General features: G+C 44.3%; 1 protein-coding gene across 8 annotated transcripts in view; it reads right to left on the reverse strand.

Moving 5' to 3' along the window:
* Positions 1 to 17: 17 nt before the first annotated feature.
* TNRC6B (trinucleotide repeat containing adaptor 6B) overlaps positions 18 to 27,958 on the reverse strand; it is a 257,455-nt gene continuing 229,514 nt past the window's right edge. For 3 of the 8 annotated variants that reach the window (XM_025881477.2, XM_073882719.1, XM_025881474.2), the window contains 4 exons: positions 26,229 to 26,450; positions 25,715 to 25,785; positions 22,820 to 22,959; positions 19,837 to 21,865 (listed from right to left, as the gene is read on the reverse strand). In XM_025881477.2, coding sequence (XP_025737262.1) covers positions 21,481 to 21,865; positions 22,820 to 22,959; positions 25,715 to 25,785; positions 26,229 to 26,450 — 818 coding nt within the window. In that variant the 3' untranslated portion in view covers positions 19,837 to 21,480. Of the gene's footprint in view, positions 193 to 4,547; positions 4,647 to 5,113; positions 5,255 to 19,836; positions 21,866 to 22,819; positions 22,960 to 25,714; positions 25,786 to 26,228; positions 26,451 to 27,958 lie in introns of those variants that run through there. The other 5 variants (XM_073882716.1, XM_025881479.2, XM_025881478.2 and 2 more) reach the window with 5 other exon arrangements.

The raw sequence follows: 27,958 nt of genomic DNA on the forward strand, positions 1-27,958 counted from the left end.
CGGGGACTTCCTCTGTTCGGGGCGGGACTTCCTCCACTTGGTCCCGCCCCGGGGGTCCCGGACACGCGAGAGCTCAAAGTTGTCGCGCTCCGGCAGCTAGCCGCTGAGGGTTGGCGGGTGTCTTTTCGTGTACAAGAAACGTGATTAGCGTTTCGTAAGTTACTTAGCCGCTCTGCGCCTCAGTGTCTCCATCTGAAAAAGGTACATTAAGAACTGCCTTTAAGATTGCCATGAGCTTAGGGGCGCCTGGGTGGCTCAGTCATTAAGCGTGTGCCTTTGGCTGGGGCTGTGATCCCAGAGTCCTGGGATCGAGCCCCGCATCGGGCTCCCTGCTCCGCGGGAAGCCTGCTTCTCCCTCCCCCACTCCCCCTGCTCGTGTTCCCTCTCTCGCTGTGTCTCTCTCAGTCAAATAAACAAATAAAATCTTAAAATAAAAAGATTGCCATGAGCTTAGAGTAATAGACTAGGGATGTCTGGGACACTTAGAAAACCCTCTCTGTGTTTTGCTATTATTTTTTTGAAAGATCTTATTTTAGAGAGAAAGAGATTGCTCGGGCAGAGGGAGGGACAAAGAGAACCTTGGGGAGGCTCCCCGGGTACCGCAGGCCTGATGAGGGGCTCCATCTGACCACCCTGAGATCATGACCTGACCGGAAATCAAGACAAGAGTCCATGCTCAGGGGCGCCTGGGTGGCTCAGTTGGTTAAGCAGCTGCCTTCAGCTCAGGTCATGATCCCAGAGTCCTGGGATCGAGCCCCGCATCGGGCTCCTTGCCCTGCGGGGAGCCTGCTTCTCCCTCTCCCTCTGCCTGCTGCTCCCCCTGCTTGTAATCTCTCTCTCTCTCACTATCTCTCTGTGTCAAATAAATAAAGAAAATCTTTAAAAAAGAAAAAGTCCATGCTCAACCGACTGAGCCACCCAGATACCCCTGTGTTTGCTCTAATCATAGCTGTCGCCCACCCCAGCTTCACTGCCACTGCCTGTCTCACACCAGCGCACTTCTGAGGAGAAATGATGTCCAAGGGAAATTGGCATTTGTCGAGTTCCAAGTGAGCCCCTTGCACAAAACTGCAGTAAAAATGGATTTCAGCCAGTACTGGAACTGAGACTCCCAGAAGCTGAGTGACTTGCTGAGGGTCACCCAGCTAGTAATGGAGCCACCCGACTTCAGATTCTGCACTCTTAGCCACTATGCTGTATAGGTCCCAGCACAAACCATGCCCTATCCCCCCACGACTTGGTAAAAGCATTTCCCCTCCGTCTGGAACACCTCTTTTCTCACTACCTCCTACTTAAGGCTCAGTCCAAAAAAATCTTCCCTAACGATCCCACTCTTAACCGTGGTTGGCCAATAATGATAAAAACCTCTAACATTTATGGAGGTCTTACTAGGTATGATGCAGTCGGTTTTTACACGTGATCTCATTTAATCCAGCTGGCTCAGTCGCAGTATGAGACCCTTGATCTCACGGTAAGTTCGAGCCCCACATTGGTTATAGAGCTTACTTGAAAATAAAATTTTGAGGTCACCTGGGTGGGTCAGTCGGTTAAGCAAGTGGGACCCTTGGTTTCGGCTGAGGTCATGATCTCAGGGTCCTGAGATCCAGCCTGGTGTCCGATTCTGCTCTCAGTGAGGAGTCCGATTGATTTTCTCTCTTTCTCCTTCTTCCTCTGCCCCTCCCCCAGCTTGTGTGTGTGTGTGTGTGTGTGTGTGTGTGTGTGTGTGTGTGTGTGTGTGTGTGTGTGTGTGTGTGCGCGTGTGCGCGCGCGCGCATGCGCTCTCTTGGAAACTAAAATCTAAAAAAAGAATACAATAAAGCTCTTGGTGCAATGCACAGAGTAAGTGCTCAGTAAATGCTAGCCATTATTATGATCCCTATTTGCAGGTGGCAAAACAAAGGCGTGGGCAGGTTGAGCGTCTTGAGAGTGTTCAGGTGGAGGGGGGAAGGCTAGGAGTTAACTGCAGGCAGATAGGCTCCAGACACCTGGTTCTTGGCAGCTCCAAATGTACAGTAGCAGGAACTATGCTGCTTTGAAATAACCTATTTCTGAGTTCCTCAGTAGGAGGAGACCTCCCAGAGGAATTCCATTTTGAAGTCCGAGCTTGTTTGCTGAGGTGAACTCCCCTTTGCCAGTAACCACGATACTTCAGGGTTATTAAAAGTTGCTGATTAGGGGCAACTGTCTGGCCCAGTCATTATTCGACTCTTCATCTCAGGGTCATGAATTCAAGCCCCACCTTAGGTGTAGAGCTTACTGTTAAAAAAAAGTTGCTGATTAGATCTCAAGGCTTCAAGATCTTACTTTTGACAACAGTTTATCTGTCACCTTTTCATTTTTGCTTTCATTTATTCATGGATTCACTCAAAACCCTATGGATCCCACCTGTGGGATCTCCTAGATGACGAGTGACCTCCTGTCTTATAGGCCTCTCGGAACTCTCACCAGAGTTCAGCGTTTTGTTTTAAGATTTTATTTATTTGACAGAGAGAGACACAGTGAGAGAGGGAACATAAGCAGGGGGAGCGGGAGAGGGAGAAGCAGGCTCCCTGCTGAGCAAGGAACCCAGTGCGGGGCTCGATCCCAGGACCTGAGCCGAAGGCAGACACTTAACTGAGCCACCTAGGTGTCCCCAGAATTCAGTGTTTTTGCCTTTCCAACTAATGGCAGACTCGGTGGGGGCAGAGATCATGTCATCTCATCATGTCATCACGATCAGAGATCATGACATCTCGGTCACTGTGCCCCTGGCACCTAGCACAGGATCTAGCATAGTATAGGTGCTCAGTAAATGTCTGCTAGATGAATGAATGAATGCTGCCCAAAGGAGTCTAGAAGAGAGAGAGAAATAAAGCCCACAGAAGGCAAGATACAAGTTAGAGCCTGACACTACACTTCCTCTTTCCCCACCTCTCACATTTCTTCAATGTCCCCCTTCTACAGATCCTTCATGCCTCCACCTAGACTCCAGAATTAGCAGCCGGAATTGATGGAAGCACTAATTCCAGAATACCTTGGCCATTAGAGTAGCCCATCAGTTAGTTACCTGGGCTCGTCACTCAAGTCTTCTATATCCCTTCTTGAGCTGCAGAGGCTTGGTGTTGGGGGTGAGGGCAGACTATTCTGGGAAGACGAAGAATTTACTTCTGGGAGCTTCCCACTCTTGGCAGAGTGTGTCAGAGCTGTCACTGCTTTGATGTGCAGTTATGAGTTTACTGTTCTCACGTTCCACTGTGACTGTTGCAAACTCAACTGTCGCCGCAGTCTTCTAGCCCGCTCCCCTGCCCCTGCTTCACCCTGCTGTCACTTTTCCCCCTCAACATAGAGGAGTTTCTGCCTCCAGTCTTCTAGATCTTCATTCAGGAAAGGATCTTGCTCTTTCAATTACTTTATGTCGAATCTTTAATCTCTCTAGTTCTGCCTCCCTTCTTGTGATTAAAAAAAAAAAAAAAAAAAAAGCACAGGTCTCTCCCACTATAAAAACATCTTCACTTGCTCTGTTACCTCCTTAACATGGAAACCTCTCTTTCTGGCTGCGTCTTCACCAACCATTCCTGGCACTGTGTGATTTGCAATTACTTAATCTTTCAGCACCTGGGTCTTCTCACCTGCAGAATGTGGCTGGTGATTCCCAGGTGTAGAGTGCTGAGCAAAGGCAAGAATAGAAGCTGACTCCCTACCTCACTCACCGTCCAGGACTCCTCCTGTATTGAACAAATGTGCCCCCCTCCCTGCTTTATTCCTTAGCACTGTCATATAACTTCTGCCCTCTGGTTTCCTCCAAACCACACTCACTTATTCCCCAACAAACTTCCTGTAATAAACAAATCAAAAGGCCCTTTCCCATAATATGTTCATTTGCCTGTATTTGCATGAAGAACCACTAATATGTAACATTGTATGTCAACTATACTTCAGTATTTTTTTTTTTAAAAATAATCACTAATAAAGTCTGTGTACTGGGGGGACATGCAGGCAATGAAACAGGCAGGGAAAGAACTGGGAGCCAGCTTCCTAATGTACGGCTTTATGTTGTTTTCATTTTTGAGTCCAACAATTTTTCTTTTTTCTTATACTAAATCACCTCTCCTGGTTGACTGAAGTGCTTAGCAATTTTGACAAGCCCTCCCCCTTGCTTTGAAAACAAAACTGTACTGATTCCCCTCCCTTTCTGACTGCTCTTTCTTTGCTAACATTTCCCCTTCTCATTCCTGGAAAAGGAAGCAGTGGGAGTTTCCCCAAGATTTGACCCACCTTTCCTCCCACTGGAAACGGCTTGCAAATCTGCAAGGCTTGCCTTCTGAGTCTGCGGGTTCTCCAAAGCTTTGGTTCTTGATCTTCAAAAGCCACCTAGACACTTCCAGCTGGTTGTCACTGTTACCTAAATCAACATCTCTAGATCAGGAGTCTTACATTTAAAAAAAAAAATTTATTCTAAGTAGGCTCCACAGTCGATAGGGCTTGAACTCACAACCCTCAGATCAAGAGTTGCAGGCCCTACCGAGCCAGCCAGGTGCCCCCGTCATTCTTTCTTAAATTCTTGATGTAATGTCCTGTTACCCATTAGGATCATTCATTCCTCAATGGTGCATACTTTGTGCCAGGCATTGTACTAGGCCTTGGGATACAGTGGTCAGCTGATGAGGCTGCAGGGTAGAGGACAAAGGCAAGAAGAGAGGGAGGTAAATTTGGAGAAGTAGATGGAGGCCAGACCAGGAGATCCTTGTTGGAAACAAAGATATTTGGGGGTCTTATTCTAAGCAATGGAAAATCATTAAAAGGCTTTAATGATGGAGGGTGACTTAATCAGATTTGTGTTTTGAAAATATCCCATCTGTTATGTATGAAATGGATCAGGGGCAGGGAAACTGGGGTGAATGACACATGAGAAGCCAGTTGGGCTAATGCCGTGGACTAGATAAGACCTAAGGGTATAGATCTAGCTTGGATGAGAGAAGTAAGAGCAGAGGAATTGAAGAAAGGGAAGAGATTAAGAGCTACACTCAATCCATCTTAGTGATGGATTAATTCTGGGGAGTAAGGGACAGGGCGGAGTCAAGGATGCTCCTAGGTCTCTAGGTTTTATCATTGAATGGATGATAATGCCACATACCATGGGGTGGGAGGAGGGGCTGCAGGCAGGACAGACTTCCGTTCTGGATGTGTTGAGTTTGCAGTGCTGTTAAGATGTCTAGGTGTTTTGAAATGTTGAGTAGATGATTATACATCCAGGTCTGGAGCCCAATGGTAAGGGCTGGAAATATAAATTCAGCAGTCATTAGCACATAGATGGTAATTAAAACCATAGGAGTTTTAGGCTCTGGAGCTGATGATCAACACAGAAAAGAATTCTGCCTTGGGGCACCTGGCTGGCATAGGACTCGGTCTCAGGATCTTAGGGTCGTTGAGTCAAGCCACAGTTGGGTATGGTGCCTACTTAATTTAAAAAGGAAAAAGAATTCTGCCTTTTGTGCGGAGCTTACATTCCAGTGAGGAAGATGGAAGATGAAGAATAAACAAGATAATTTTAGGAAGTGATAAGTTCCAGGGCTCCTGGGCTCCTGGGTGGTTCAGTCAGTTAAGCATCTGCCTTTGGCACGGGTCATGATCCCAGGGTCCTGGGATCGAGTCCTTCATGGGCTCCCTGCTCAGTGGCGAGTCTGCTTCTCCCTCTGCTCCTCTCTCTCCCCCTCCTTGTGCTTGCTCTCTCTCTCAAATAAATAATAAAAAGAAAGTGGTAAGTTCTTGTTAGAAAATACAGCAGGACAAGAGCATAGAGTAACTTAGGGTGGGGGGGGGGGGGTGACAGCTTTTTTTTTTTTTTTTTTAGTTTATTTATTTAGGTTATCTCTACACCCAATGTGAGGCTCGAACTCATGACCCCGAGATCGAGTCACATGCTCCTCCTATTGAGCCGGCCAGGCGCCCCTAGTGACAGCTATTTTTGATGGGATAAGCAAGTTAAGACCTCACATTTGCCCAGAGACCACACAATGATGCAGGGACAAAAGCATTCCAGGCAGTGGAAAAATAAATATGATGCCTTGAGGTGGGCATGAGTTTGGTGTGACTGAGAGAAGGAAAGCGAACGGGGGTCATGTAGGATTGAGATTGAGAATCACAGGGAATGAGACTGAGCATGGGTTTTGTGGACCATGGCAGAGTTTGGATTTTTATTTTATTTTATTTTTTTTGGATTTTTATTTTAAGGAGAAAGCCCTGGAGGGTAGTGACATGAACCAGCAGAGAAATCTGGGGTGGGCTTGAGGGGAGGACGGCAGACGGGGAGGGCCTCCTGCAGTGGTGGCTGGACCTGAGTTGCTTGTGGGAAGATGTGGACCGTGTGGGTAAGTATGTTTAACATACAGCTGAAGGGCTTCCTGATGGCTGAATTAGTGGTGTGAAGCAGCTGTGAGTTTGAATGGTGGTGCCATTTACTGAGATGGTTAAGACCAGGGAGATAGATTTGACGAGGAAGGTGGAGGGATTTGACCGTTAGACTTGGAAGTAGACAGTGAGTCAGTTGGATAGACAGGACATTAGAAAGGCCACGGTTGGAGACATAATTTGGGTAGGATGGCAACATGTGTTGTATTTTTAAAAACACAGGGCTGGTTGGGGCACCTGGGTGGCTCAGTCATTAAGCGTCTGTCTCCGGCTCAGGTCCTGGGATCAAGCCCCACATCGGGCTCTCCGCTCGGCGGGAGGCCTGCCTCTCCCTCTCCCACTCCCCCTGCTTGTGTTCCCTTTCTCGCTGTGTCTCTCTCTGTCAAATAAATAAATAAGATCTTAAAAACAAAAAAACAGGGCTGGTTGATCTCATCTCGGAGGAGCAACGTGACTAGAAAGCAAAACTCAGGACTGGGCCTGAGCCTAGGGGCACTCCAAAATTTAAAATTTAGAGCTCAGTCAGAGGAAAAAAGGGATTAAGAAAGGCGGCCAGTGAGGAGGACACCACCTAGGATTTTGGCACAGAGAACAAGGCGGCGCCTGGGGTTGAGCGCTGACAAAATCCAACATTTCCTGGCCAAGGCAACAGAGGCTGAGAGAGATGGAAGAGGTAAAGGAACACGTTAGAGCATAGAAGGAAATCCAGGGGCTGTGGTATCAAGAGGTAAATGGCCGTGTCCACTGGACTAGGGAGGTTGTTAGTGACCTTAGGGGAACGATAATCGAGGCAGAGACCCAGGAAGGGGAGGAGAGAAAATTTCTCCAGAAGAAACATGGGACAGCAGCTGGTGGGGCAGGGGCCAGACGGGGGCCCACAGGAGGGTGTCTACAATAGCATGGACTTGACTGAGCATGCCGACTGGCCAGGGGTCCCAGCCGAACACATGAAGAGAAAATGGATGATGGAGAGTCAAACGTACCCAAGGGGGCTGGAAGGGAAAGGGTCCCACACACTGAAGGAAGCAGCACTTGAAGGGGGAAGCACCTCTCTCTGATTATACTTTGGAAGCGGGAGTTTAGGGGATTTTTCTGACACCTCTCATTTTCTTTCTCTGTGCATTAGGATACTCGCTGCGTGGCGTCAAGGTCTCATTGCCGGTTGGTTACAGACTGACAGGAGTCCTTATTGGCCCCATTGTGACTTTTTTTCTGAGCCATGCTGCTCTTGGGTACTGGCAGAAAATAGAGAGTAGGGTTTCCAAAGTGGGGATTTTGTCACATGGTTGTCAAAACAGGAGCAGCAAGGGAATTTAGAGGTGTTAGCAACCACGTTATTGAAATTATGGGCTATAAAACCTAACCTGCATTAGGAAGGAGGAAAGAGAGGGCCAATGGGTTAGAAGAAAGTAAATAGGTCAGTGTCCTGGAGTGGCTGATGAGTTTTAAAACACAGGAGTGAGAACCAGTTGGGAAGACACAAGGGTAAAGTCAAGGATGCTGAAATTCATGATTCTGGAGGGGAGCAATTTGGGGTGACTATGGGAGTGTGTGGCTGGGGTGGTCTGGAGGAAGAAACGTAGAAGCCTGGCTGTTAGGGCGGATTTCCCATGTGGACACTTGGGAGTCACCTAAGGTGATGGCAGGGCCCACAGGCGTGAGGAAGGCTGAGTCAGATGCTGAAGTCTTAACCACTACCTTTCATTCTACAACGCCCCCATCCTTAGCCATCGACACATTTCTACAATACCCCAAATTTAAAATAAAGTCCTTGGTGATACAGGTCTTCGGAGTTTCTGCAACAATCTCTATTCCTCAGAAATAGCACTTGCTTGGAACAGATGAGCCCTCAAGGTGTTCTTGAGCATCTCGTTCACCTCGTCTCACATTTCCCAGCATTGACGTAGTTTACCACCCAAGAATTGGAAGGTGTATGGCCTACCACTTTCTACAATAGACTCGCTTAAGAACATTTTCTCAGAAACCCAGGTGCTTTTCTGCAGAGGGCATTTCGGCACAGTAACTTCTGGATCTTGTCTGGATTCCTGTTATGGCTTCACCAGTGATTGAGACGAATTTCAATGAAATAAGTGAATGTACATTACATGCCTCGCCCAGTCTATAGTAAGCAAGCAATCAGTGTTCCCTATTATTAGCTAATTAAGTTCTTCTGAGCCGGTTTCCTCATGAAATGGGTTCGCTACCATCTGCTTGGCACAGCATTCTGAGAATGAAGTCAGACAACGGTACCTGGGAATTAGAAAATGTTCACTTCCTTCCGTTCCTCCCCTCTGCCATTCTAGAGGCGCTTCATGGCCACATGTCTAACAAGTCTCTGTTTTAGCAGCTAAGCATATATAAGAGCCTGCTGGGATGGGGGCAACCTCCTCAGCCAGCCAGCAGCGCTCAGAACAGAGTGGGGCGCAGAGCGTGGGGTTTTCGGAAACAGTGGGCTGGCTGGTTCTCGGCCACAGCCTCCACCAGGCATTACTCTCTGCTCTCCTGGTTCTCACTCCAAAGGCAAGTAGGGATTAAACAAGACAACAACAAGAGGCAGAAGGAGAACATCAGTTTCTTTTAAGAGACTGGGGACCCCGCACTGGGGGCAGGCAGCGAGGAGCCTGGGCCCACCGCCACCCCGCTGCGCTGACCACCCCAACAGCCAAAACCTCACAGGGCCAAACAGACACAATGGAGGCCCAGTTCAGTTGCTGAGTTTCAGGGAGCTTCCGCGGGTGGAGCAGGGAGGGAGAGAGAAGAAGAAACAGAACATAAACCTTCAACAAACTAAATCGGCAGAATAAAACAGGAAACCGCAATCAATGCTTAGCAGCCAAACACATTTATTAGTCTTTTTTCTTTTTTGTTTTTTTTTTTTCCAGGAACCCAAAAATATTTTGTAGTTATAATGTAAGCAACTGAGTTGCACATAATACAATCATATCTTTCCAAAATAAAATAAAATAAAAAACTAAACAAAACAAAAATAAGCTGTTTAAAAGCCCAAAAAAACCCTTCAGAAAACTCTTATATATGCATTACATCATCTCTCAGTTTTAATGAAATGACGGCGACTTAGTTCCTCAGTACGCAACCTGTCACAATCCAATAAACACCACCCTTTAGTTTTTTTTTTTGTTGGTTTTTTCTTTTTTTTTTTAAATCCAGCATGAGAAATACAGTACCTGCTATGGCGAAAAATACACATAAAATGCAACTTTTCAGCTTATTTGTACATTAGTAGAGTTTAACATTTTATTGTTTGTTTTTTTCTTTAAGTGAACCAGTGATTTTAAGTACCACTATACTAAAAAAGTAAAATAAAATAGAGAAAAGGGGGGCCCAGCCTGCCATGCAAGTGCACCTCTAAAGTGCCTAGTTTCTGTGTCCATGTAAAACCAGTAATATGAGGAGCAATTTCAACACATGGGAGTTCAATTAAACCTCTATATGTTTAAGGAAACACACACAAAAAAGACAATGCCATATCCTTCCTTTTCTCCCCTCACGCTTCCTTGGATCCCATCATCCGCTTCCTCTGTTGCCCGCCAGGAGAGAGAAAAGAAAGCCGCCAAAGTAACATCGTAAAAGCTATTTCAAGTATAAGAAAAACAAAACACTTCTAGGTAACTTGCAGAGAGCGTCACTATGTGCAACTATGGAGTCAGGTTGGTAGGTTTTGTTTCTGCTGTTTCAGATGAGAGGATTTTTGCTGTACCTTCCTGTTAACCTGTTTGTGTGCAAAGTTGGAAAGCTGCCTTTTAAAACTCCAGCCTCTTTCTGATGCTTTTCTCTGTGCCTTCTGTTGAAAGGGGCCAAGGAGAGAAGTGAAGGGAGGAGGGGAGCACTTCTCCGTCTTCCCTCCTGTGCCCCCCACCCCCGGACCCCCGCACTTCTCTTGTTCACCATCGGCGACCTAATTAGCTCTCTCTCACTGCAGAGATCCCCATGCTTGTTTCCTGATTTGGTAGGATATATTTTACTATGTAAACACAGCCCCTAGGATTATGGAACCCAAAGCAGCATTTATATCTCCAGCTAAATGGAGAAAGATAAAATAGTCCAGAAACCTCTCCTCAGGTTGCTTTTGTTGTCTCTTTTTGGTTACTCAAAACAGGGATGGGTGGGGTGGGCACAGAATTCAGTTGTAGGCAAATAGTAGAGTTAGGAGTGGGCACAATTGAGCTGTTTTGTCTGCCTTTTTTTTCCCCTCCCAGAAGCATTTTTTTTTTTTTTAATAACCTGTTAAAAATGTTCCTGCACCTTAAGTCATACAGAGGTTAAGGCCAAGGGTGCAGAATCTTGTGCACGTGTCTCTGTGAGCACATTCGTGGTGCAGGCATCATTTTTGACGACTTCTGTGAGATCACTGGACACACTTTGGTCACTGGTGTGTGCAAAGGGTGGTGGTGAGGGAGGGTCCCAGGAAAGAAGTGCAGAGATCAGCAAAGCCCTTTGGGAGCATTGTGGATGGATATAAGGGCAGTAAGAACTTATGGGGGACTGGAGGAAGGAGACCGACAGAAAAGAGGCCTCCAAACAAACAACAGAAATAAAATCCAAAGGTGGATAGCGTCTCAAATCAGAAGGTGGGTGGTGAATAGGTGTGCATTTATTCTCAAGGTTCTTCCCCTTGAAGGAAGTCGTCACTATACAAGATTGGTGAGCTCAAACTAAAAAGGGCCTTTAAACAGATACAGGGTTTAGCTTTAAGATGCTGGGTGGGGGGGGTAGGGAGAGGCGTTTGTGAAGAAGCTGTTCAAAACGATCTATTCTGACCCTGCCTTGTAGGGTCGCCAAATCTAGGAGAGCTGTAGCTGACAGATCTACAAGCAGCATTCGTTAAACGTTATTTCCCTCTACCTAATGTCAGCTTCAAGCTTCACGTAGAAAGGCATTCAGAGGAATGCCTGAGGGTGCCCACACCTTTCAGGAAGGTTGTTTGCACGTCTCAGATGAATTTCCTTCTAAGTAAGAAATCAATACATTTCTAACGCATTGCAAAGTGATAAGTCTATGAATTCTACAGTGCCAAATTGAAATGCCAGGGATGAGTCCCTTTATGAACCACAGAATGCTACTCGGTTACTCAAAAAGTGAGCCTGTGGGTGAAGCAAGAAAGGTTGAGAGCTCAAGGTCTTAGGTTAAAAAACGTCCTGGAGTGCCTGGAGGGGATGGATCTTCTGGAAGAGAGAAATTTGGACACTCCTCACCCTGGAACTAGATCTGGAATAGATGGCATCTCTTCGAAACAGGGTTTGGACACGGGTCGGCTGCCACTGTGTGTGGGAGGCAGTGGAGAGACAACCACCCCACAAATGCACATCCACTCCCCTGACCTGTTCTGCTTTCTCTTCTTAAGCATGAAAGAAGATCTGAAACTTCAGATGGCTTAAAAAAAAAAAAAAAAGGAAAAATATCATATTTCAGGGCTACTTTCACAGCAAAGAAAAAAATTGTAAAAGTTATCCCACTATTTACACATTCATATTTTAAAAAGGATAACCCACTGATGTCAGAGAAGGAGAGGGGAGTTAAGGGTCTACATCGCAGGGGAAATGTACCTCGAGGTATTGTTTTGTGTCAGACAGTTGAAACGTCAGGATCTTATTTTTTTGTTTGTTTTGTGTTTTGTCTAAAGGCAATCGAACAGATTGGAACCCTGATAAGATCGTGCCTGTACAGCCCTGCACTGGGCACGAGGAGACTGTGATCAAGTCCGTTACTCGTTACAGTACTGTGAACATCAACAACAAAAACTGCTTGCATGGAAACACTGAATATGGGCAGAACAATCTCTGGCTTATGATACTGCAGGGTGCAAATAATGCCTAGACAAGAGCAACGCAGGTGCCAGGATTCACCACAGGCAAAATCAACAAGGGAATTCTACGAGGACAAGGAGGCGGCTGTAGGCGTTCCTGTGTCCAGCACCTCATGGCTCACTAGCTCTCTAGCGGAATAAACGCAAGGAAGCAGAGAGATTACATTGGGCTGAGGGGTCGTGGATGAGGAAGAGACTTCTTTTTGCCTGCCAAGCAACAGTCCTCTTCCCCACAGAGCAGGGCAGTTTCCTTATAAATAAGTTCACTTAAAAAGGATTAAGGAAGAAAAAAAGAAAAATTAAAAGGAGCGAGGAGCAGGAGGAGTTCTGGAAATTGACAGAAAGATTAACTTTAAGTTCAGCACGAGTGAGGCATGGTTTCCTGAGCTTGAAAGGGTTCTGAATTCAGGAAAGGATGAGTACTTTTTCCCAGAAAACACTAGGGCCTCCGAGGGGCCCCCTGTCGCCCTGGGCTAACACTGCGCGGCTAGGGCGGAGAATCCTGTACTACACCAGCTGACAGGAACTGCAGGCGCCCCCCGGGGCTGCGGGGAGGGCTCCAGGTCTCTCTCCACCTCACTGTGCCGACTTGACTGCTTCCGGCTCACTCCCCTTCCCCGCCAGGATGTACGGATACCATGGACACAGAAACCGTAGAACAAGGATGCAAAGCTACTTCCTTCCCCTTTCTGCCCTCCCCACCCCCCCTTTGCAGAATGCATAGTTACAATTCACGTTACAAAATAAAGAAGCAATGATGACCACATCTGGGACCTTTTTTTTTTTTCTGAAAAAAGAAAAAATCCAACAACCTCTTCTTAAATTCAGTATCAAAATTCACATTTGCATAATAATACATTTCAAGGCCATTAGAGAGGAATGAGAGAGAAGCACAGAAAGCCGCATCTCTCCTCCCTTTGTCTCCTGAATGAAGCTGAAGGAATCTTGCGGGAGGGATTGTTTTCCTCTTTGGGGAGTTCTGAGGAATTATGGAAATGGCCCTTAGTGTTCACTTGCGGTTTCTTTAGAAGATAGGGCATGGGGAGAAGAGGTGGCATTGTTTAAAACAAACACAAAAGCAAATGAAGAGACACTGCAGATTTCTATGCTTAACTATAATAGTTCTGAAGAAATAAAATATGATTTCAGATTTTTCTCTTTTCTTTCTCAAACATTTCCATCTTATTCTCTCAAAAGCTTTTTCCTTGCGTGTAATACCCTGTTCGCATAAACAGCAACATGATGTGAGGAAAGTAACTGCCTTCTTAGAACACAGACTCAGAGGGTGGAAATGCGCTGCCTGCCCCCACACACGGCAGAAGCTAGAAAACGTTTCTTGACATGCATGAATGTGTCACAAACATCACCATATTTCAGTTCTCCAGTGCTTACAGAAAAACAAAAACTAAAACAGCCACACACACACACACACACACACACACACACACACACACACACGAAGGAAACTAGGTACTGCAGATAGATAAATTCAACCTGCACTCTTGGATGAACCTGGGTCTCTGTCATTGTGCACCATCACCTCATTCTCCCTCCCGAGCCCCAGAATCTCTTCCATACAACTCTACACTGTGCAATATTGATGCTAATGAAAACTCCAGAGCTGCCCCTGGGGACCGCCAGGAGAATCGCTGACTTCCCTAAAGACCACGCTGACCGCCCTTCTGTCTTATCCCCACGGTTAGCTTCTTCCTAAAACAGATGGTCTCTGTACTCACAAAGGCACATTCAGAAATACTACACTTAAGTAATTAATTCCTTGGACAAAATTAAAAGGGGGGGTAGGAGTGGTGTTTTAAACACATTTATTCCAACTTATTCTGAAATTTCTGGCAAGGTGAGAACCTCTACTACCTTTAAAAGGTACATAACTTCTTGAAGGATTCCAAAGGTTTTTGCTTTGTTTTGTATAAAGACCCCCCCCTGTTCATTTTTGGCGAACACATTTAGGATAGACTCTCTTCATAAAGCTCTGCTGTAAGGCTAGTCCTGCAGTTAAGACTGCTCCAGCTCACCTCCAGTGACCTCCTACAACCCAGCCCTCAGAGAACCGTACACACCTGTCAGGAGCCCAGGGAGAAGGCGTGCCAGATTCTGTGGGAGGTCCCAGAAAGCAGGGGAGATGGGAAAGAAAAGCACTTCGATTCACAACTCTGCTACAACGATATTGTAAACTATCTTCACAATTTTTCTTTTGCTGTTCCCATTAGCAGTAAAGAGGAATTTCTTTTTGTAAAGACAGTCTCAACGTATTAACCTTGGCTCGAGACGGGCCAGTGGATGGGGAAGCGAGGACTGATAGCGTTGAAAACTGAACTGAGGCACAAAGTGCTTTGGGGAAACACTAATTCTTTTTTATTTAAAACAGAAACTTCTTGCCTTCATCTGACCTTTCCTCTCCCAAGGACAAAACAAGCATTTGTCACAATGAAGACCCCACGATGGGAGTCTGGCAGAGACCCCTGGGTCAGGGTGGTACAAATTTTCCTGGTGTGCAGAGTTTCTCGTTAAAAACAAACTCAGGTATGTGGCTTACTGACAAGAACTATTTAAATTCTGTGCGGCAAACACTGGCAGCTTCTGTCATTTTCGTTTTTTTTTTTTTAAGTGGTGGTGGTAGGAGGATACTACAAGACATTGACAGTTTAAAAACCACTCACATGTTAGAATACTTGATAATTCCTTCAGATCTAGTCCAAGTGACCACTCACCTAAGGACAGCAGGAATGCCCGGCCAGTGGGGAGCAGTTCTGTTTCCTGACCAGTGTTCCCTCTGCCAACCTGGAAATGTTCATGGCCTCTTTTCTTTGGCAGTGAAGGCAGTGCAGGGGAAGCACTGTGGGCAGGGCAGGGAGGGTCAGTGTTCTATTTTTATTAACTTATTATATATTATTATGTTCATAGGTTCTTGAAGTTGATCGTTATTTTAAATCTAAAGAATGTGATGCCAGTACCCCCTTTGTCAAATTCAAGGTCAAGAAAACACCACCATCATTAATAAGTAGGGACCATCTCTGAAAATACACACACTTTTGGCACTGGCCATAAAACCTACAGAGCTTATTACAGGGTATGCACTAACTCTGGAAATACAGAGAACATTCTATGTGGGTTTTTTTTTTAATAGATTGATGATGTTCTTGACAACATTACGTATATTTGCCTGTTTCTAGACTGTGTGGACACCCTGTCCTTGTAGGTAAGAAAGTTAAGAGGGTGTGGTGCAGCGTGCAGCAGAGGGTGAGGGCATCCTATTTTCTGAATGGGTTCTGAGGTCTATAGATTGATCATTCACTGGACACATAGGCTGGAATATTTTCAACTGCACCATCACATGCAGCCTCAGCAAGACACTCACAGGAAGGAAAACAATTCAAGAATAAGATTTCTTTTTGCAGTATCACTAAGAAGTGTAATTAATGCATAGGCATGAAGTGTGACAAAACTTGGCAAAAACTGGAGAAGAAAAAGTTTGATTTTTCCCCCAACCAGCTAAAAATGCATCTCTACTCCTAGTAAAAGACCTTATAGATAGTTAAAACAAAAGAAAAAACCCAAAATCCAAACAATAACCTACAAAGTGTTATATACTGAATCTGAACTCTGAGGATGGGGTAGAAGGGGACCTTTTCTATATGAAGACTCAATTGTTCCCTAATCTTAGAGATGGCTATTACAGCCAAGTCTGCTGAAAACATTTCGTTTACACTGCAGAGGAAAACAGGCTTGGCTTAAGTGTTTTGCTCAGCAGAGACATCTTCATTTTGTTTAAGAGAAGAGTCAAGATGGCAAAATATAAAAAAATAAAATTAAAAAGTACACAGCATCTGAGGTCGATATGGAATCTGGCTGTTAACCTTATAAAAACTGCCCCCCCATGGCAAAAATTCAAGTGAATATTTGCAACACGTCAATAGCCCGTGAAATGTTAGTTTCTGCTAGATATATTAATAAAAGCTCTTCCAAATTCTTAGGTAGGAATTTCTTTTCCTTTTTTTTTTTTTTTTTTGCATAATCTCAGATACTGCATTCAACCCACAGGAACTTGGAAGAACCAACTACTAATTTATGCTACATTCATGTCAGAAGAGGTGGGAAAGTTCTTAGAACAGGAGCCATATAATTAGAAAATTAAGCTGCTATAAATAAAACTGATCGATGGCAATCAATGGATAATGTTGATTTACTGGGGGACACTGGTGAAAGAATTTGGTTTGGAACCTTAACATGCAGCACTGCTAAGTTAACTTCTGTGCATGCTGCAAATGGAAAAGATCAAGGGTAGGTATGGAGGGATCAGAGATGCCCTACAGGCCATCCATTTCTTCACAGTGTCTCGGAGATCTGAACTTTGTTTTTTTGTTGTTGTTGTTTTTTTTTTGTTTGTTTAAACACCTAAAATTAGGTCATGGCACTGGATTTCAATTGCCAGTAGAGGTCTCCAGTCTGATGGAAGACGTCTCTTCCCCATGAGTGCTTTTTCCTTTTGGCTACTCATGTGGTAGACCGAAACCAAGTTTGTGATGTTTGAAAGATGGGTACCTCCAGCCACTAGTATTCAATGTTTAAAAAAAAATAAAGGAAACTAGTAAAAATTGGAAAGCTCAAATTTACACGATCGAAATGTTTACAAGATAAATCTACATAATGAGAGGTGACCAGCAGACCTCTGTACACATGCCAGAATGTGGTGGAAGAGAAGCCGCTCCCACCAAATTTTCTAAGTGTTATGGAAGCCACCTAACCTCTCAGCAGACATGGCTCTTGCCAAAGAATACCATGGAAAGGAAAGAGTTTTTCTCTTCCATTATATCCTCACTATATCCTGTTCTTAGGTCACTGCCAACCAATAAAGCAAAGCTTCCAGCAAGCTGACGAAAAAAATGGGAGCGGGTAGGGGGAAGGAGAGGAGACAAAGAAGGACAAGAGCAGAAAAACAGAAACCCCTTTCTACTGGCCCAACACAAACAGACTTTCCAAATCACTGTATGTAGTTGTCAAAACGACACACCTGGAGAAGTCAGTGCACAGTAACGAGGGCAATAACACAAGGAAGGATCTTGGCATTCCACTTTATCAAGACATGAAAGCATATTTAACTTCCTTGATTTCTGTTTATTTATTTTAAATTTAGCCCACTGCCTTTGGGGCCTATCCAGAACCACTCCAATTTCCTTAATGGGCAAACGTACTTAATGTCTGTGGAGTGACTGGACCACATGCACATACACACGAGCTCCTCCTGCTTAGGATGTCTGGGTGTATGTACGAAGGCACTATAGCGGTTTTAGAGAAATTGCAGGCAGCAACCCCACCCACTCCCATTACCTGTCGAGCTGGAGTTTCTTTCCCACTGGGAAGCTTAGATGTTTAAAAGAAGCTGTGGTCATGCTTGGGAATTCTGACCCCTGGCCCCAGGAGGGAATACAAAAGGAGAATTCAACATCAGGAAAAACTGAAAGGAAATACTCCACATCTCCAGCTGAGGGATGGGGATAATTAAGCAGCAGATCTTCAAAACAGCAATTAAAATGAGCACAACAGTAGCTGGGAGCTAAAAAAGTAAAATCACTTGTTCCTTATTAGATTCTTCTTATTTTCTCCTCCTCCCATAACAAGCGGGGAGTTAAGACAGACATTCTTCATTAATAGAACAGTCCATAGATATTTTCCTCTAGTGATGCCTATATTTAAAATTTGTTCCAAAAATTATTAACCTATATTTCCTAGCTCTTTACATAGATTCTCAGCAATCCAACCGTACTATTTTACAGATTAGAGTTTACTTCTTTTTTTCTAAGTTGTTCTTTCTATCTTTCTTTCTTTTGTTGCTGGGGTTTGAGGGACAGGGAGAAGGGTTCCCTTAAAAAAAATTAACAATCGTTAGGGGAGATGTCAGTTCCCTCTTAAATGGAAAGGAACAAAGTGATGGCATTCCCATTTATACAAACCAAACACTCCCACCAAATGACACACAATTTCAAACAAATCCGTGATAAAGCTCTTAGAAAGCTAATCCTTCTCCCGTATTTTTTAAGATAACGAATTGACCTGTTGCTGCTAAATTGATAATTTTTAAAAAATATTTCTTTCTATGTGTTTTAAAATGTGTGATCCCCAGTATGACAATAATGTTTGGAGACTTTTCTTTTTACATTTTTTTAAGTAAAAATTGTTTAAACTTTTTGAAGTTTCAGGAACTTGTAAAAGTTTATTAACAGGAAAGAAACAGCCGTCTATCTAGGATAAGATATGGTTAAATAAACCATCTTCAAAAAACTGGCTTCCTACCCTAGAATTCCTGAGAATGCTTGCAAATTTTAAAGCAGGAAAATAAATGTTAAAAACAAAAACAAAAAAACACTGTTAAATGCTCCCAGAGTTAGTCTTCATCTAAAATATATATTTATATGTATATATATACGCACTTTTTGGTCTTTTTTTAAGTTTTTAATTTTTTCCCTTTAAGCTTAAGATGGAAGAACATTTGAGCTTCTCATGTTTATTTTTACATATTTCAAATCCCTCATTATGTCTTGTAAACAAGAGGGGCTCTAGCACCCGGCTTTCACCGTAGTATCGTAAGGAACTCAACTAACCCATAGTGCAGGCCAAGGAACCAGCAGGCAGGAGGGGGGGCGGGGGCAGGACACGGCAGTGGACAGGGTCGCCACGGGCTTGTGGGAGCCTCGGGACATGCTCCTGGCCCAGGGCCACTAAGATTTTGCCTTCTGTAGATGGCTGAACACAGCTGCTCTCCACCTGGACATCACCACACACCACAGGGTTTTGCTCCACACACGGAGAGCAGGTGGAGGGGGCTGGAAGGAGACGTTTTGTACATGGGCAGAGGTGGAAGGGGCATGGTGGTGGTGATGAAAACCGGAGAGCAGGAAGAGGGCACAGTTAGTTTTCTACAAGGCATCCAATGGGACTGAACCAACGCTGGAGACTCAAGTTTGACCACCTACCCACAAAGGGTGCATAAAGACTTATATGAGCGAACGCTCACTTGAATTATGCATGTCAATCTCTTTTGAGGCTAGGTTTATAATCAACAGGGTAAGCCAGAGGACTACAGAATTCCCGTTCTTTGTCTCATAAAACCACTTAAATGCAAATAGTTCAGTTTTGCCTTTTCCTATACACACCCACCCACCCACCTATACACAGACACAAGCTAAAAGTCAAATACATTAGGCATTGTTGTATCCTTCACTGAAGATGCTAAAGAAAGAAAAACTCCCTTGTCCTCACTAGCAGCAAGTTACGGAGGACAGTAGAGGTCTGCTCCCACCAAGGGTTGGAATGGGCAGGTATTTGCTGGTACAGAATGTCGGCACTTTATGTTAAACAGTATAATGCAGACTGGGATGTCCACACAAGTGCTAGCACGTTACCGGCATACGTTCCCCTCCCCCCTCCCCACCCGCCCCACCAGCCATCTGCTTTGTATAAAGGGGTACCCCTTCGGGTCTGCTAGAACTCTTCACAAAAAGCAGTTTGATACATGTTGATTCCAACATAAGTACATACATGTTGGTGATAACTGTGGATTAAAGTTGCCCCCTAGTCGGCCCAGAGTACTACTACATTGATGCTTTAAAAAAAAAAAAAAAAAGTCTTTAAATACCGAAATAAAAAAAGCAACATTACAAGGAAAAAAAAAATAAAGAGGTCAAAACCAAAAAAAGGTGCAATACTTAAAAGTCTCTGCTAAGTTATACCTGCCTAAGCAAAACCACATACACAGGAAATACACAACACAGAGAAACAAAAGGAAACGCTTGAAGTACACACTGGTTTAAGAACATTCGTTAAGTAAACGTTTCTGTCAGTGATGGCCTGGTGCTGTAACACGCCACGGCCTGGCACAGGTAACGCTCAGCGAGAGAGGAGCAGAGAGGGAGAAGCTGCAGGTGCTTTCAGGAGGCTGCTCACAACCTATTTGTTTCCGTTTTCATAAAACGAAAAAGAGAACCAATGGAAACCTTTAATTCGGCATTACCTGACTCTCTGATGAATTCCTCATACCTGATGACACAAGAAAGGGGGAACATGGTTCTTCTGCTTTTGAGACTTGGCGTTAAGTAAAAACTCTCTTATATCATCTGTTCCCATTCAGACTAACGAAAGAAAAACTTAACAGATATTCAGATGTGCCTGGTGGCCACGTACTTTAAAAACAGAAATAAATAAACACACAGTTGCTCCAAGAGGTACCTCCTGCTCTCCTACTTTTTTGGACTTGGCAGTGCTCCGCTCTACTGCTAGGTCAAAAGAAAAGCAAGAGAAAACTCACTCAGGCTAATTTGCAAATGGAAAGGAGCTCCCTGCTTAAATCATTAAAAAGCACTCTGTTCATCTTAATGCAGCCCAACGGAGTTGCTTTAGTAAGCAGTGGCTCCCCGTGCTTGTGTGTTCTGATAGTTAAAAAAAAAATAATAATAAAATAAAATAAAAAGCAGATGGCCGGCCAGCCAGCCTGCAGACTGTCAGCAATGCAGCTTTCTGAGATCGAGTGGGGGAGGAGAACACGGGTGCACACACACACAGAGACAGAGAGAAGGATGCACGCGAATGCACATGAACACACGTGCACACACATACCAGAACGAGCATGCCTGGGCAGTTACATGTGCCAGAACACACTGGTATTTATCAACCAGCCAATCACAAATTTTTTCCTTTTTTTTTTTTTTTTTAGGTTTTGTGTTTTTGTTTTTAAAGTGAGGCTCCGTCAAGTCTTCCCCCCCCCACCCCAACAATTCTTTTGAATTCCCCTCCCTCCCAAACGTGGTAGACCTAAGGACGGAAACACACCCAGTGCAAACAAAGTTAAAAAGCTATTTTTTTTTCAGTATATATGTTTCTTAGCAACAACTTCCATATAACATGAAAAAAGTGAAAAACTAGAAACTAATTTTTTTAATTTTTTTGTGTTTAAATTTAAATGGTATGTGTACTTGCTTCACATTGTCTTTCTAGGTTGGCGTTCATGATTCAAGTATTTCAAGAGTGATATGTTCTCTTTTTGGATTCATATTCCAAACGAAAAAACTGAAGTTATAAGGGAGGCAACTATGTGCTCAGACAGTCTGTCAATGACCCACCTTTTTTTTCCTCTCTCCGTTTTCTTTTTTCCTTTTAAAAATGTATTTATTGCAAGTTGAAAAAAAAAACGAAAAGGTCAAGTTAGTGCTGCTGCTGTTCCAAAAAAGGTCACGAGGTCAGAGTTGAAAGTTCTAAGTTCAGATTGAATCCGACCCTCCTCCCAGAAGGTCACCAGGTAGTAAGGGAGCAGGGCTGCCCATTCTATGGGGGTCTTCCACAGCTGGGACTCCCCACAAGCTAGAAGAATAGTTTGGGGGCCCCCACAATGAAGCGCCAGCAAGATCGGCCCCGCTGCCGCCGCCCGAGCTGCTCCACTGCCCGAGCCCTGTGGACCCACCGAAAAGATTCAGAGCAGGTCCGACGGGGTCCGACTGGGTCTGGCCGGTCTCCAGCGACTGCCAACCTGCGGCGGGTGCACTTGGGGTTGCTGCAGGTGTAGGCGGCTGAGCCTGTGCCAGAAAGCGGCTAACTTCATCATCGGTGGCAAACTCAGCCAGGATGGTAGTGTTTCCCAACACACACCTAGGAAAAAGGGGAGGGAAAGAGCTATGGATGTGAGGGAATCCTAAAGCACCCATAGGGACTGAGGGTTTTGAGTCCTCGAGAGTCAAAGTGTGCTCCTTTGACCAGCAGCTTCCACATTCCCTGGAAGCTTTTTTGCATGCAGAATCATGGGCCCCACCCCAGGCCTACAGGATCAAAACCTGCATTTTAACCAGACCAGGTGATTGAGAGGCACTGTTTTAAAGCAGTAAGTATCACTAAATCATCCAAAGACTCCTAGAGGGTACCATGTAACCTTTTGGTATATGGAATACCTATGTGGAGAAAAATGTCACCTCTCTTCTCCCCCATGGGAGGTGAAAGGTCACACCATAGTATCAAGGTGACCCAGCTTTAGACATCTGGAGGTGCCGCTGCTCTGTGTCAGGACTGGGTTCACTGCCTGAGCCTCACCACTGCTTGCTCGCTCTGTTTGTAGCTTCTGCCGTGGAATCTGCTGGCTCCCAGTCTGACAGCAGCCGGGAGGGGGGATAGTCAAAGTTGTGATCCAGTCCCACCTACTTTAGACAAAATCAGTGCTACGCACCCGGACCACTGTGTTTCATCTTCACCAACAAAGAAGCCAAGGTAAGTTGCTAGATTCTGTTACAAAAAGTGACAGCGCTTACGACGTTTCACATTCTCCTAAATACTGGCTTTGTTTCATGGTACTTAAAATTTACTCACTGCTTCATGACTTCATAAATTCTTTGGTTTTGGAATTCTGATGAGTGGCCTATGAGATACACAGGACAATCCACGCTTAGGTAGGTAGAAAAGATCAGTCCCCTCAGTACCAAGCAATTGCTTATTGCCATGATGCTGTTTTTGTGCATGTTCTTGTGCATCTGTGTCTAATCAAGCAGGTGGCAGACTACTCACGTGTGCATCTTCATGCGTATTTGTCTCAGTGAGCGTAGGATGGGTACTCACATGTGCAGTGCGGTTTGGGCCTTGGCCGCCTCCTGTTTGGTGCTGTATCGGATCAGGGCGGTGCCCTGGGTTAGGTTCAGATGGAATGTCAGCAGTGGGCCATGCTGCATGCAGATGGTTCTCAACGTTGACCCATCAATCTGAGGGGTAATGACATTCATGAGATTAAAACCTGGAGGAGGGGTGTGAACGAAACACAAGTGGCCTTTCTACGTAGGAGAAAGAAAAGGACTTCTGATGTGTAAATAACGGTATCAGCATTAAACTCATCTTGAAAAAGGAAGGAGGAACTCAAAGCAGGAAAGAGTGCACTGAATAGAGGTCTTAAAGGCAGATTTTAAGATATTCAAAGCACTGGGCTGGGATCTAATGTGCCCATATCGGAAATAAAAGTCTGTAAAAACACAGCTCAAAACAAATAATACAATTCAACCTGCAGTCTCTTTTCCTTAAGAGGTAAACAAGTGAATGTGTGTTGATTTGTCAGAGACTTCAGAAAGGAGAAATAAGATGGCACGTGAATAAGAACTTAAGAGAACATGCCAAGTTCTTGGCATCATTACTAATGTAGTATTCTCTACTCCCCCAGTTAATGATCTCACAGGGAGCGGAAGAGGAAGATACACACAAGAAAGCACTGCTAACCACACCTGATGGTTTAGGATGTTGCTGGCTGACCTAGATCGTGGACCCAGCTGGTGTCCTCCGACTCCCACGTTGGCCACCCCAGGGTGAGACTTTCTGCCTACTTCTCTGTGAACTCTGCTGCCCTCGGCCTCGTGTTATCCAGATGCTCGTGTCCAGTGATTCGAGATAGTTTCTCTCACCCAGGACTTGGATGAACAGATCTACTTATTCACTCTGATCAATTTATTTGTATCGAGATCTTAACTAGGTTGAGATAGGCTGCTGAGTCCAACATTGGGTTCATTTCTTTGGAAGGGAAACAGATTACTATCGGAACAGCCTTCAAAAACTGTTACTGGTGGTAGCAGTGGAAACATCGTGTGGTTTTACCATAGAAACCAGCAGGTTCACCAAATTACAGAAAATGATGAGCAACTATATGAGTGTGGCCCAGAGTACACCACAAGTGACCTTCCAGCACAGATGCCCTCTAAACAGATTTTAGGCGATGAAAGCAAATTTATCCAAGTTCCTAAGATTTGCCCTAAAACCTTCTTCTAAGCTATGATCGAGATTAGTCTATTAGGTAGTTTTGAGCTTTAAAATTAAGCAATTCTTTTTAATACAAACACAGCCAACCCCTTGATTCATTTTACACATATATACACATGTACTCACTATTTTCTTTTTTTTTTTTAAGATTTTATTTATTTATTTGACAGAGAGAGATACAGCAAGAGAGGGAACACAAGCAGGGGGAGTGGCAGAGGGAGAAGCAGGCTCCCCACTGAGCAGGGAGCCCGATGTGGGGCTCAATCCCAGGACCCCGGGATCATGACCCGAGCTGAAAGCAGATGCTAAACGACTGAGCCACCCAGGCGCCTCTGTACTCACTATTTTTCATAGGATAAAACAGAAGTGAACACCTGGTTAGCTTCCCCAGGTTTCTTTCAAAACAGCGTATCCATTACTGTCTCTCTCATCCTAACCATATATCCACCACACGGAGCGACAACTTTTAGAATGTTGTCATATTCTGGGGCGCCTGGATGGCTCAGTCGGTTAAGCGTCTGCCTTCAGCTCAGGTCATGATCTCAGGGCCCTGGATCGAGCCCTGTGTTGGGCTCTTGGTGGGGAATCTGCTTCTCCCTCTCCCTCTGCACTCCCCTCCCCCACATTCGTGCTTGCTCTCAAATAAAATATTTAAAAAAATATTCTAATGAGGCATATATAGTTTTGAGTACAGCCATATGAAATCTTCATACTTCAGTCAATTATTAGCTAAAAAAAACCCACCTGGGGCTTTTAGCTGAGTTGATATGGAGATTAAGAGCCAACCCAGACTCTTTCTCATGTTAACTATATTTACGAAATCGCTTTTCTCCACATGTACCCTGAAATACAAGCCCTGGGTACACTCCCCACAAACAGATTCACTGGGCTTGTAAATTTACGAGAAGCTGTATTACCCCACAGAGGATCATAATACATGTTAGTATATTAAAGGGTCTAAGAAGTCTCATAGTGAAGAAACCTTGTTTCTTTGTTTAATCAAGTATATTCCAAACATATTAGGCCAGAGACCTATTAATATCCCATGGGAACACTCTAGAAAATGTTGGCTTACTAAAGTGTGCATGAATCCATTTATGAATTAAATGCTAGACAATTCATTTTATGTGTCAAAGGGAGGGAGGCATAATTGACTCCTTTTAACAAGGTGTTGTAAAAGGTTGTGCTGTCTAGTCCAAATAAAGGTCATGGGCTCAGTTTCAGTGGGTTCATTTAATCTCATTTGAGTGTTCGACATAGTACTGCTGCAAGTATGTCGGTTATCAAGCAAACAAGGTAACAGAGTGGCTTGCGGCAAATGAAACCCATCACTGTAAAAACGACCCAGAGGGCATGTTCTGAAGACAGCAAATTAGTAATGCCATCTACAAAGAAGAGAATAACAGATGGAAAATTGAAAGCACCCATGTGGCATTTAAGCTAGGAAATTGACAGATTCCTTCTACTGCCGAGATAGATGGTTAATTATTTATGAAGCATTACAAATGGTTGATACTGAGCCTTAAGCCTTGTTGGGCCAACACTCCCCATTCAGGAGTAGACTTCGAGCCTTTGTGTGGAGAGAACCACCCCTGCACACTGGGCCTCTCTGTAGCGAGCAGGAAATTAATCTTATCTGCCAACATTCCACACCTGAGTTTCCCTCTCTTAACACAATCAAGTCCTGTCCCGAAAATCACAAGGAAGCATGATTACCTGTGGAGTGAGATTGTGAAGAACCAGCCAGTAACTGGGACGAACTGAACCACCATCACTCCAGGTAGAGGCTGAAGCAACCAGAAAAACAATCAGGAAGAGCAATAAAAAAATTCAGAAAGCCACGAGTGAGAAACATCTTCACATAGCCCACGTGTTTCTTCTCTCCTGTTATCAAGTGTCTTCTCTTTTCTACTTCCCTCTGACCCCCTTCATCCTGTCACTTAATGGCCAGCTCTCTTCTCCTCCACCTTGAACCCTGTGCACTCTCATCTCACTGGTAAGACATTTTCCTCCTAATGTTCTCCCCCTCTGCTGGTCATCATTTTTACGCCATCAGTCCCTTGTGAGTTCTTGGATTTTCTCTGTCCTAGACTGACTACAGCTTTCCACTCAAGAGATACTCTTTCCTCTACCAGACTGCCTCTCTTGTGAAGACTTCATGTCTTTTTTGGTATTAACATGAGCCCCTTGCGTTTGAACAACGATGCTCCTTTTGGCAGATCCTCCTCACCCGAGGCAAGCCGTGAGTCCTGGGTCCCCCACCCCCTGACTGATCGGGGTGCTGTGCTGCTCCAGGGAGATGGTTTGGGGTTGGTCAGACCGGGAGGTGGGCGGGGCAGCGCTGTAGTGTTCCTCGAGGAAATATGGTTTTTCCACATCTTGTTGGAGAGATGAGTGGGGTTGTGTCCTATGGGATCTGGGGACCATGTTGATTTGTAATCAGGGAACTTTGCTATAAAGAAGAGAACATTAAGGAAGGGATAAGGTTAGATAGGTCACTTTCGTCAATATACATAAATTTTGTGTATACACATAAATAATATTCTAAACATAAGTACACATTTTGAGAGTAGCAATACAAAGTAACATTGCCCTTTGAGCTTATTAAATATAAAAATTTCAATGACTATCACTCTGAATTGACAACACATAAACTAAAGATTTAATATGATAACTAATTCTCTACTACTTTCTTAGCCAAACAGAACATGAAAGGGAAGATTAATTCAAGGGAAGTATTCCTAAAATCGTTAGTCTTACAGACATAGTAGAATGTGAACCCTAGTAAAACTATTCTATAAATACTCATTGACTGAATGGAAAGTACACTAGAAATTTATACTTTTCTTGATCCAGATTATTAGCTATCAACATTCAGACAAAAATGTTTTTAAAAGATTTTTTTAAAGTAATCTCTGCACCCAACATGGGGCTGGAACTTACAACCTCAGGGTTGTAAGAGTCTCATGTTCTACTGACTGAGCCAGCCAGGCACCCCAACATTCAAACAGATTTTTAAAGAGCAATCAAAAAATATTTGCTAAGGGCTTACTATGCTTTAAGGCACTAAATCAATGCTGTGGGTAATACAAACATTCTCAAGAACTTCAAGTTCACATGGGAAGACAGAACAGATGAATAAGAGAATTGGTAACCCCAGGCATCATATGTTCAATACACAGAGAAGACACTGCTCGGCCATCACTAAAGGCTTTGCAAAGACAGGTCTGGAAGGATTTACATAAATGGATGGGCTCAGAGAGAGAGGAAAATATAGACCAATGTCCACTTTGAACTCTATCTGTACCAAATATGTTTTCCCCCAGTTCTGGCTGAACAATATTTCACAGGTGCAGAGGTAGAGAAGGCCAGAAAGGTAGGCTGGGGGCCGATGAGGATGTTACTAGATTGAGTATATAGTGTTTAAACTTGGCTCTCATCCTGGGTGACAGTAAGTAGAATGAAGCAGAAGAAATGGATGGGAGATGTGGCTGCAGAACACACCCCTGGGAGGTGTCTAAGACATTTATTGAATGGAAAGACTTAGTTAGGAAAAACAATGGGGGAGGGTGATGCAGAAAAGTATACTTTCAGTTTAGACACCTCTGAGGTGATCCTTGGGTAATCTCTCAGGTGAATGTCCAACTATAGACAAAAAGATAAAACAGTTCAACTGAAGACGTGGGCAGTTACCGGAATAAAAGAGCTGAGTTGAAAAATGAGTTTTTACATGTAAAGGACGAAGTCCCACAAGAGTATAATGTAGGGTGGTGGTTAGAAACATGGATTATTGGGTTGGTGCCTTTACACACTCGCTCAGACCTGAGGCAAATTATATCAGCTCTCTGAGTCTGAGTTTCTTCATCTTCAAAATGGGGAGAAGGCCAGGACCTGCTCCCAGACTTTGGTGAAGGTAAGGTAAGAATTCATGCTGAAGGCTTAGCATGCTGCCTGGTCTCC

This window comes from Callorhinus ursinus, unplaced genomic scaffold (assembly GCF_003265705.2).
Source record: "Callorhinus ursinus isolate GAN/ISIS: 27379988/994484 unplaced genomic scaffold, GSC_fseal_2.0 scaffold48, whole genome shotgun sequence".
Taxonomy (NCBI): Eukaryota; Metazoa; Chordata; class Mammalia; order Carnivora; family Otariidae; genus Callorhinus; species Callorhinus ursinus.